The sequence below is a fragment of the Hylobates moloch genome, unplaced genomic scaffold (genome assembly GCF_009828535.3).
Source record: "Hylobates moloch isolate HMO894 unplaced genomic scaffold, HMol_V3 SCAFFOLD_38, whole genome shotgun sequence".
Classification (NCBI taxonomy): Eukaryota; Metazoa; Chordata; class Mammalia; order Primates; family Hylobatidae; genus Hylobates; species Hylobates moloch.
This window is the reverse complement of record NW_026652313.1, coordinates 271923-283817: the sequence shown is the minus strand read 5'-3', so window position 1 is coordinate 283817 and position 11895 is coordinate 271923. Positions and strand designations below refer to the sequence as shown.

Genomic DNA, 11895 nt, shown 5'->3' with positions numbered 1-11895 from the left:
AAAAAAAAAAAAAAAAGCAAATGGCAAATCCTGTTTGGGACTCCTAGTGGTTTAACTGGCCACATCAGAATCATGTGACATCTTGGGGCTCAGCCTGTCCTGCAGGAAGGCCTAAGAAGCTGTTTCTTAACAAGCCTCCAGGGATTCCGATGCATAGCCAGGTTTGTAAAGAACTGTTATCTCATACTGCTTCTCAGTAAAAGAATATGGTTTTTCATATATTATGGTTATTTTCTTTATTATGACTAATTATAAATTATATTTTAGTCTAAATATTTTTGTATTTTATATTATAACAAAATTGAAGCACACAAATTCTACCATTCTGATATTGCATTTTTGTGTGTTCTCATTTGTTCAAATATGGGCTTATTTCAGGTGGCAGAGGTTGCAGTGAGCCGCAATCGCGCCACTACACTCCAGCCTGGGCGACAGAGTGAGACTCCGTCTAAAAAGAAAAAAAAAAAAAAAAATTAAAAAAAAATATATGGTTTTTAACTTTATGCTTTGCATTTGTAAAAACGTTTATATTTTGTATATTGTATTTATACAGATCTAATAGCATAGAAGAGTACAATGGAGTCTTAGTAATTTGAGCCCCAAAATCTAAGTTTTTAAAAACAGTACTACCACAAGATTAGAGTGGGGAAAATCAAAGATTCTGTTTAATGTGTTGTTCCACTCTCTATTTAACCCACTGTAGCTAGGCTTTCTCCCTGCCATTTCACTGAAACAGCTCTTGTTAGAGTCACAAATACCTCCATTTTGCCAATCTGGTGGACAGGTCTCTGTTTTCCCTTATTTGACCTTCCAGTGGGTAGCACTTGGCACAGTTGGATTATGTTTTCCTTCTTGAAACACTTTTTTGACTTGGCTCTCTTACAGCCTTCTCTTGGTTCCTATCTCCAATATGCATCTTATTATAAGAATTCTGATTTGGACATTTTTAAGTTACAGAGGTTAAGTAACTTGGCTGGGGTCAGACAGCTGGTAAGTAGTGGGGCTGGGATTTGAATACAGACTGTGTGGCTCCACGGCCTGTCCCTTGAACACTAAAGGGCATGTTACCTCTAAGAAGAAACAGAAATATGTTAATTAATATTCTAGTTCATACAGATTGAATTGTTTTATAAGTGGTGCTGGGGAAACTGTCCATCTGGAAGCAAATAGAGTTGGACCCCGGTTTGCTGGTTGTTTCTTTCTGGTGATTTAAAGATCGAAAACAATACAAATCAGAAATCTAAGAGATGACAGTTAACAATCTAGGGGTAGGGTAAGCCACCCTATGGCAACAAGATACTAAAAACCTGTAAAAAAACAGACAAACCTTTTTTAACTTAATATATAAAAGTTAAACACTTCTTTTTACCAAAATATACTATAAAGTCTGTAAATGTTTGACTATCTGTAATATCAAGGAACACTTAGACGTTGACAAGAAAAAAGACAACACATTGGAAAAATGGGTAGAATCTAAAAAATTAACAATTCATAGAAGAACAACTCCAGTGACCACTAATCATAAGTAAAGATACTTGTTTTTTTCAGAGTCCAGAGGTTAAATGCCATTTCTTCAAAGAGGACTTTCCTGTTCACTCAATCTAGAAAAGCTGGCTTCTATTATTCTCCCTTGTAATACCCTCTGCTCTCTTTCATAGCACTTAAACAATTTGTAATTATATACTCATGTATTCATTTAATGTCTGTCTCTATGGCTAGTCCAAAGAAAAGGAACATATCTTTTTTTAATTCATCCATGTATTCCCAATGCCTAGCACAGAACCTGGCACATTGTAGGTATTCATTCATTATTTCTTGAATCAAAAAGAAAAGATGCTCAAAATAGTAATCAGGGAAATGCAAATTAAAATAGTATTGAGGGCCAGGCACCGTGGCTCACGCCTGTAATCCCAGCACTTTGGGAGGCCAGGGTGGGTGGATCATCTGAGGTCAGGAGTTCGAGACCAGCCTGGCCAACATGGTGAAACTCCGTCTCTACTAAAAATACAAAAAATTAGCTGGGCTTGGTGACAGGTACCTGTAATCTCAGCTACTCAGCAGGCTGAGGCAGGTGCATTGCTTGAACCCTGGAGGGAGAGGTTGCAGTGAGCCGAGATCGTGCCATTGCACTCCAGCCTGGGCAACAAGAGCACAACTCTGTCTCAAAAAAAAAAAAAAAAAATTAAAAAATTAAAATAATAGTGAGTTATCACACTTGATACACTAGCAAAAATGTAAAAGGAACAGTTACATCTGTCACTAACTGTACTATAGGGAAAGGGTCTTATATACTACTGATGGAAATATATTCATTGCTTCAGGCTTTTTAGAAAGTAATATGATAATATCAATTTAAAAAAATAGATGTACCCTTCGATCTAAGAGGGCCACTCCTGGGAATCTATCTTACAGGAATAAAAGCACCAATATTGTACATGTATATGGGTGTCCCTTGGTGTGCATGGTAGATTGGCTCGAGGACCCCCCAAGTATACCAAAATTCATGCATACACAAGTCCCAAGGTTAGGCCTGCAGAACTCGCATATATGAAAAATCGGTCTTCCATATACTCGGGTTTCACATCTGATGAATATTGTATTTTCAATCCTTAGTTGGTTAAAAATAAATCCTTGTATATGTGAACCCACACAGTTCAAACCCATCTTGTTCAAGGGGTCAGCTCTATATTAAATATATATTCAAGAGTGTTTATATCTTATAACATTGTTTATGTTCATGCGTAAGCTGGAAACAGTGAATGGCTATTATCCATTGGCAGAGGAGCTGGATAATCTATCCTGTCTCTCTACATGGACTACTACCTAGCCATTAAAGAGAAAGATTTGAGCTATACAGTGACTTGAAAAGATTTCCATGAGGTATTTTAAGTGAGAAGAGTAAGATTATATGATTCTATATATTATATATTTACTATGTGATTCTTTATAATATTATACATTTGCACTGTCTCTTCTACATCTGAATCATAGTTCAATTTGAATCTGACCAGAATGTGAATGTATTTTAAATTGTCAAATGTTGCCATTTAACATGTTTTTGCTTTTCAGGCAACATTTGAGAGAGGACTGGAACTACATGCTAAAGTCACAATTTTTGCAGAAGGTTGCCATGGACATCTAGCCAAGCAACTATATAAGAAGTTTGATTTGAGAGCAAATTGTGAACCTCAAACCTACGGGATTGGACTGAAGGAGGTATCCTGGTTTGTTTCTGTAATTTTAATTTTGGGAAAGATGGAATTTAAATTTATTTGTATTATCAGGTAGTTTATAATACTGATTTAATTTTAGTTATATTTTTTTTATTGTCTTGAAATGTTCATTATGACTAAAACTATTTGGGATATTTTTCAAGGGGCTAGAAGATATTACTGATCAAATTCTCTTACTGGTTAAGTTAGTTTTACATGTTGGAATTGTTGTATCAAGTATTGCTTGAAGTGAATCTTGAACTTGTGAATATTTGAATCTTTTTTTTTTTTTCATTGTAATGCCATCTGCCCTGTTAGGATTGTTCTTGTTATCCATATGCTGTTTGTAGGATGACCACATCCTACAAAGAATTATTTGTTCAAAATTGTAATATGAAGATAATTTTCTTTATGAAAGACACACTCAGCCATAGTATATTAATCTGCAACCTAAAATTTAATTAGGTTATGTATTGTACATTTTCTCAATTTATCCATTCTCTAGTCTTATTTTCCCAAATCCTAGGCTTATTAGAATGTAAATGTAAAATTTTCATTATAACCCTTTTGTTTAAATATTTTTGTGGAGTTAGCAGTGGTGGCCCACACCCATAACCCCAGCATTTTGAGAGGCCAAGGCAAGATGATTGCTTGGGTCCAGGAGTTCAAGACCTGCCTGGGCAACGTAGTGTCATCTATACTAAAAATTTAAAAATTAGCCAGGTGTGGTGGTGCACACCTGTAGTCCCAGTTACTCTGGAGGCTGAAGCAGGAGAACCACTTCACTCCAAGAGATCAAGACTGCAGTGACCTGTGATCATACCACTGCACCCTAGCCTGGGTGACAGAGTGAGATCCTATCTCTAAAAAAATTAAAAATATAGTAATTAACAACAAAAACTTTATTTTAGGTTAAATCTCAGAAAGGTTCAAAGTCTATATAAAACTAGATTCATTGTGAATAAGGGTTTGTTTTGATAGATTGCATATGTCTGATTGCATGTAATATTATCTGACTTAGATAATATTTCAGATAGAAATTGTTCAGAATTTAAAATTTACCAGTCTGAAAAGAGGGTGAACAATTTATTTCAATTGTGGGGGGCAGGGTAGAGGGAATAAATTTCTTTGTTGGAGAATACATGTCTATTATGAAGAGACCTTAAGTGTACAGCTACATTAATTTTTACATGGTGAACATACCCATGTGGCTGTCACCCAGATGAAGATAGAGAACACTACCAGCACCACAGAATTTTCCCTCAGCCTTTCAGTAGGATTTCCTAATTTGCCATAATTGTATAAAAGTCTTTACCAATTTGAGAATCTATTTAATGTCTTAAAGAGTTCATAAGTTTTCTGACCTGTTTCTTTACTCTGACTCATGCTGTACTTTGATATAATTTTCTTTGATATTCAAGGTGATCCACCTGTATTCTTTTTTATTATTATTATTTTTTTTTTTTTAGACTGAGTCATGCTCCATCACCCAGGCTGGAGTGCAGTGGCATGATCTCAGCTCACCGCAACCTCTGCCTCCTGGGTTCAAGCAATTCTTATGCCTCAGCCTCCTGAGTAGCTGGGATTACAGGCGTCCGCCACCATGCCCAGCTAATTTTTGTAGTTTTAGTAGAGACAGGGTTTTACCATGTTGGCCAGGATAGTCTCGAACTCCTGACCTCAAGTGATTTGCCCACCTCAGCCTCCCAAAGTGCTAGGATTGCAGGCGTGAGCCACTGTGCCCAGCCTTCTTTGATATTTGAGGTAATTTTGTTGTATTCTTATATTACAGTTTTTCACTTGTAATTTTCATAAATAAGACATTAAACCTGGCAAGTTTTATGCATTGTGGTGACATAAAAACATTTTTAAAATACTGCAGGACTTTTTTGTTTGTTTGTTTTTGTTTTTTTTTAGTTATGGGTTATTGATGAAAAGAACTGGAAACCTGGGAGAGTAGATCACACTGTTGGTTGGCCCTTGGACAGACATACCTATGGAGGATCTTTCCTCTATCATTTGAATGAAGGTGAACCCCTAGTAGCTCTTGGTCTTGTGGTAAGTTATATTCCCATTAGGGAAAATTCTACTGCTAGAGTTATATTTCCATCAGTGTTATAAAATAAGGGTTTTGAATCTGAAGACTGTAAAATGCTTTTTATTTAAAGCTTACTTTCTAATTTTATCAATATATAAAGTGCTTATGGCTGCTGTGTCATTAAGTCTACTAAACACAGGTAGCAGTAATAATAGTAGCTGCTACACTCCAGGCACTGTGCTGGATGCTTTTCTGAGATTTCTAAGTAAGTTTCATAATAACTGTGAAATAGGTATATCTTCATTTTACAGATAAGAAAACTGAAGTCCAAATAAGTTAAAACAACTTACCCATATACACCCATCAAATAACAGGCAGAAATGCCTGACCTTGTCTGACCTCAAATCCCATTTCCACTATGGCATGCTACCACTGAAAATGAAATCAGCACTAGGTTTGAACTTAGAACTTTTTAAAAATACCAGCAGTTTCTCCTTTTTTGGCCTCCTACACATCTTTGCAGTAAATTACATGTTGAACATTACAAAGAATGGAAAAATTAGTTTCTGTACCTTGCAATTGGTGGCAGCTTTATAGTTTAGTGCCATGATTAGACCTCCATATGATACATTGTTAAATTTATGTGTTACTGGTGTTTTTTGACCCCCCAGTCAAATGTTCATCCCATCACCTTTGGATATTTATTCCTGTGACTTAATTGTATCAAAGGAAAAAGATGTGGTTAATTTTAACACTTTGGTAATGCATTATAAAATGTAACCTTCTATATTTCTTTTCCTCTTTTTTCTAAGTGTAGTTTACATCCTTTTTCTTTATTTTTTCCCCAGTCGTACTGTAGTATAAATTATTAGTTTCTTTCAAATTGGTATTGATTAATGTATAATAAATCATTACAGCTCCTTTCATAGAAACATAATCTGAGATGCTTACCTACAGATATTGTTCTAATTTGTTTTTTTGTTGTTCATTTTTATTTTCTAATCTCATGATAGATTGTTTTTCTAATTTGGACTTTGAGTTCCAGAGCACAAGGATTTGTTAATATGTTCTAAATTTTCATAATTTTGATGATAATAAACACATGCTATCCTTTTCTTTACCTTTTCTTTTCCAAACAGATTTTATACAATTTTTAATTTACATTTGGATTACTGCACATAGTGCTCCAAATACTTTTGAGTACAAGAAATTTAACGTACATGTTTTCTGATAAACATGGCTCACATTTTAGCTGATTTAATTTGAAATAAAAATGTCTAATTTAATATAAATGTAAATTTTTAAGGTTGGTCTAGACTATCAGAATCCATACCTGAGTCCATTTAGAGAGTTCCAGAGGTGGAAACACCATCCTAGCATTCGGCCAACCTTGGAAGGTGGAAAAAGGATTGCATATGGAGCCAGAGCTCTCAATGAAGGTGGCTTTCAGGTAACTCTTCCAACTTTTATTTTCCTTGTTTCTGTATTATAAATTCAGAATTGAACATATAACATAACAAATTTAGATAAAGAATAAAAACAATATTGGAACAAGAAAAGTATGTAGCATTTCTAAAACTGTGTCACACAGTACTTCAATTACACCATGAATTTAGTTTTAAGAATATATTAGGCTGGGCACAGTGGCTCATACCTGTAATCCCAGCACTTTGGAAGGCCGAGTTGGGCAGTCTGCCTGGGCAACATGGCGAAACCCCATCTCTACAAAAAATAGAAAGATTAGCCAGGCGTGGTGATGAGCCCCTGTGGTCCCAGCTACTCAGGAGGCTGAGACAGGAGAATCACTTGAGCCTAGGAGGTGGAGGTTGCAGTGAGCCAAGATTGTGCCACTACACTCCAGCCTGAGCAGCAGAGTAAGACTCCATCTCAAAAACAAAAACAAAAAATAATATATTGATCTCTGGAGATAAATTCATGGACATTTTGTTTGTTGTTTTAACCAGAAAATAAAAACTGTAATCTACAATATTTCTCTTTATTCCTTAACTGCCAGGAAACTCAAAGACAAATTTAGTTTTCAGCAAACATAATTCATTCATTCCAACTACCTAGTAACATTCATGCCTTTTAGGTTACCTCTGTTAAGCTTTTACCTTAATTGTCCTATTTTTATATACATTCAAAGTCTTCTCAAATATAATGTATTCAGTCTGTATTAAACAATGAAATAAGACCTAGTAGCTAATTGTCATAAAAGCTGTTAATACTGTTGGAGAAATGTTATCATACAGGTAAGATGATCTAAAAATCTGCTCTAAAGCTTGTAGCAAATTATTTGGAGCAAGTTCTTTAACTTTGGCCTTAAGAGATCATCTGTAAAATAAATATGATCCCTCTGTCTCTAATATTCTAGGAATCTAGTACTATCTGAGAAATTGGATTTCTTTTAAAAAACTTATCATAAAAGTAACAGATAATAGGAAAATTTGGGGAGGAGAAATTGACTTATCTTTAAAAGTGAGGTTCTAAATACTTTATTACTCTAATAATATTTCATAAACTCAAAACCATAGCTACATTATAAACATAATCACTAGAATCTTAAAATAATGCTGTCCCCAAAGTCTGTCATGAGATTACTTCTCATGAGATTGTTTTTGTTTCTAGAGTAGTAATTCCTTTGGTAGAAATATGTATTGAATTACATAACTGTATTCAAGCCTATTAAACTCTTAAAAATAATGTCCATAATAGTTACTGTCAATCTAACCCTACTCTGTAATTTATAAAGGTTTCAGTATATTCAATAGTACACACAGATTTTTATTGAAAACCATCTACCTTGTGTACTTAAGCATGTCAAACATGTCAAATGATTTGTAAATCAACAGGAGATGACTCTCCCCTCCCCCCATCTCTCTCTCTCTCTCTCTCTCTCACACACACACACACACACACACACACACACACACACACACACACAGACACTTTTCACCTGAATTTTCTGATTTCATTGGCCAGAGATTCAGAAACTTATTTCCAGTTAAGGTCTTGAAGACCTTAAGAGGCAACAAAGACTACACTTTCAGGGATCATTTCTGTAGTTCAATACTAGAGAGGTTTCTCTGAAGGTGTAGCAAGCACCAGAAACCACGAGGAGAGCGCAGTATTTTCTCCCAAGTGTGATGCCGCCCGGCTCTTGATGCTGCTTTGCTCAGCTGCCATTCGGCATTGATGATTGTTTTATCCTTCCTTAGGGAGAGTGAGAGGGAAAGGATGCAGTCCAAGTGGCTCCCATTTAGGTAAAGAAAAAGAAGAGGCAACAATTTGAAACATTCAATTTTGTTTATTTTGAGCTAACAAATACTGCCTTTTTTCTCCTTCTTCAGCTGACTATACCAAAACTCATCTTCCCCTAGTGGGTTTCTAATTACTTGTAGCCCTAGTTTAATGAATGTCCCAAACAAGGTGCGTAGCTGCTAGTAACCCACCCCACACAAGGTAGGATCCTTCTAGAACTTAAACACATACATTTTCCTTGGGCAGAATATTTTTATTCTTAGGATTTAAGCACCTATTTTGGAAGAACTTGCACTCATAGTTTATATCCTTTTATTAAATTTCACATTCTTCTGGTTCTTGAATCAAACTTGGTGTCAACAAAGCCACAGCCTTATTTGAGAAAAGCATTGTCATCATCTAAGTCCCTAATCTTTATCTGTTTTCAGCTAGTAGCACTCCAGATAGCACCTCCTCCCCATTGTCTGCTCTGTGGTCCTGATTTAATGCTCTTTTATCTAAGTGGTCCTAATCCTGAGTTTGGTCTGAGAACTACAGTCATAAATTAATTCCCCACATATACTGTGAAAGGACCTGGGCCCTGATCCTTCTCTCTTACCAGCATTCTTTCTGCCCCCTAGTTTTGCTTTTCACCACTATTCCCTCACGGAATTCTATCATTGATGAGAGCTGTGGCGACAGAGTGCTCACCATGTCTCTTTTGCAGTTGATGTCAATAGTTTTCTTATTAACTCCCTCCTGAGTCCCTCTTAATACCATCAGCCAAATGTACCACTCACCATTTTCTCAACAAAGACCCCATGGCTTACTTTAGGAAATCCTCAGAGAAGAAAAAAATACAGAATGTGGAAAGAACAACGCTGCTTGGCTCTTCTTTTCAAACTATGAGTACATTTTCCCATGCAAACAATCCATAGTTCAGTTGCTATACTGTGGGCTACATATAGACATTTATTGTCTAAGCTGAAAAATATCCCTCCCTTTATTATATTGTTTTTTTTAATCAGAAATGTATACTAAGGTCCAAAGAATTGTCTTTATCTATTTTATTTTGGAAATTCAGCTTGTCCTTAATCAAAATCTATTGTTTAGGGTAGTAGCTAGTTGCAGTGGTGCCATGATTAGAGCATAGGTTTCTATCCCTAGCTGTCAAAGTAAAATAAAGAGGGTGTATAGTATCCTTTGTAAGTCTTGTATTACCCCGAATGCATGTAAAAGCAAATTACAGTTGTTGTTGTTTTTTATATGCCCTTTGAAATTTTCAGGTCCACTTAATTTTGGGGGAAGAGAGGATACAATGTGATATTTCCATACATGTGTATAATGTTTAATGATCAAATCAGGGTAATTAGTATACCCATCACCTCAAACCTTTATCATTTCTTTGTGTTGGTAATATTTAAAATCTTTTCTTCTAGGTATTTGAAAAAAATAACAAATTATTCTTTATTATAGTCACTCTACAGTGCTATAGAACAATAGAACTTATTCCTCCTATTTAGCTGTATTTCTGTATCCATTAACCAATCTCTCCATATCCCGCCCCCGTGCCCCGCATCCCTTTCTACCATTCCCCTCCTCTAGTAGCCACTGTTCTACTCTTCACTTCCATAAGATCAACTTTTTAAGTTTCCATATATGAGTGAGAACATAGGGTGTTTATCTTTCTGTGCTTGACTGACTTAACATGTCTTCCAGGCTCATCCATGTTGTCACAGATGACAATATTTCATTTGTTCTTCCGGCTGAATAGTATTCCATTGTGTATATATATACCATGTTTTCTTGATCCATTCATCTGTTGATGAAAACTTAGTTTGATTCCGTATCTTGGCAATTATTGTGAATACTGCTGCAATAAATATGAGAGTGCGGGTATCTCTTCCACATACTGACTTGCTTTCTTTTGGATATATACCCAATAGTGGGATTGCTGGGTCATATGGGTAGTTCTATTTGTAGCTTTTTTAGGAACCGCTATACTGTTTTCCATAATGGTTGTACTAATTTACATCCCACCAACACTGTGTGAGTTTTCTTTTTCCCACATCCTCACCAGTATATTTTTTGTCTTTTTGATAATAGCCATTCTAACTAGGGTGAAATGATATCTCATTGTGGTTTTGATTTCCAAGCAAATCACAATTTAGATAACAGCATTCAGGTTTAGAGAATATTTTAACTATGACATGGATATGTATAAATAAAACATTCTATTTAAAACATATTGATGCTTCAGTCCTAAATCTGTCCCATGTAGATCAGTTATGAGGATGGAAAAAGAAGAACTCTCACAGAAAAATAGTAATAGTCCTAATCCTCACTCTTAGAGCAGGAAGAAGAAAACTGCCCTTGCTCTGTTTTATTCCTTTGCTCAATTCATTTTCATGTATTTATTTTTCAACCTTTCCCTACAGCTCTAGAATACTTTAAGACTGATTTGGAGTATTCTGTTGTTCTTGTTTAATTTGAGCTAACAAATGTATTCTGAATCTTTCTTTCCTCAGTCTATACCAAAACTCACCTTTCCTGGTGGTTTACTAATTGGTTGTAGTCCTGGTTTTATGAATGTTCCCAAGATCAAAGGTACTCACACAGCAATGAAAAGTGGAATTTTAGCAGCAGAATCTATTTTTAATCAACTAACTAGTGAAAATCTCCAATCAAAGACAATAGGTAAGAAATTCCTGTGTAAAGTATAAAAAAGAAAATTGCTGGGTTATGTGTATTTCAATTGACATTAAAAGATTTGTATTGCATCTGTCACTTTATAGAAAGTATTAAGAAGCATGCTATGCAAATAAAACTACATGACTTATTCTCAATAATTACAGTCAGTGATTTTTTACTATAATGTTCTGTTTTATTCACATCAAAAAAGTAGAAAATTACCAGTGGTAGCCAGGCACGGTGGCTCACGCCTGTAATCCCAGCACTTTGGTAGGCTGAGGCGGGTGGATCATCTGAAGTCAGGAGCTCGAGACTAGCCTGGCCCACATGGTGAAACCCCATCTCTACTAAAAATCCAAAAAAATTAGCTGGGTGTGGTGGCGGGTGCCTGTAATCCCAGCTACTTGGGAGGCTGAGGCAAAAGAATCACTTGAACCTGGGTGGTGGAGGTTGCAGTGAGCTGAGATTGTGCCATTGCACTCCAGCCTGGGCAACAAGAGCAAAACTCCATCCCCCACACACAAGAAAGAAAAGAACCAGTGGTGTCCCACCTAGTTAGAAACTATTACAAATATGACAGTACTGCATTTATATTGCATACATGTAATACACATAATTAAGATACCTCCCAAATTCTTAAGTATCAATAGAACGAATACCTTTACAAAAGGCACAATTTAGCTATGTATTCTTTAGCAAGCTTTGTAAATATAA

General features: G+C 35.7%; 1 protein-coding gene and 1 non-coding gene across 3 annotated transcripts in view; both read left to right on the top strand.

The window, feature by feature from the left end:
- The window catches only part of LOC116463477 (electron transfer flavoprotein-ubiquinone oxidoreductase, mitochondrial), a 38886-nt gene that overhangs the window by 20559 nt on the left and 6432 nt on the right, over nucleotides 1-11895 (top strand). For both annotated transcript variants that reach the window (XM_058434658.1, XM_032146594.2), the window contains 4 exons: nucleotides 3070-3216; nucleotides 5130-5270; nucleotides 6557-6700; nucleotides 11019-11187. In XM_058434658.1, coding sequence (XP_058290641.1) covers nucleotides 3070-3216; nucleotides 5130-5270; nucleotides 6557-6700; nucleotides 11019-11187 — 601 coding nt within the window. The remainder of the gene's footprint in view (nucleotides 1-3069; nucleotides 3217-5129; nucleotides 5271-6556; nucleotides 6701-11018; nucleotides 11188-11895) is intronic.
- Nucleotides 8285-8503, top strand: LOC116463490 (small nucleolar RNA U3). The gene has a single exon (XR_004246696.1). It is a non-coding gene; the product is annotated as a small nucleolar RNA U3 (small nucleolar RNA).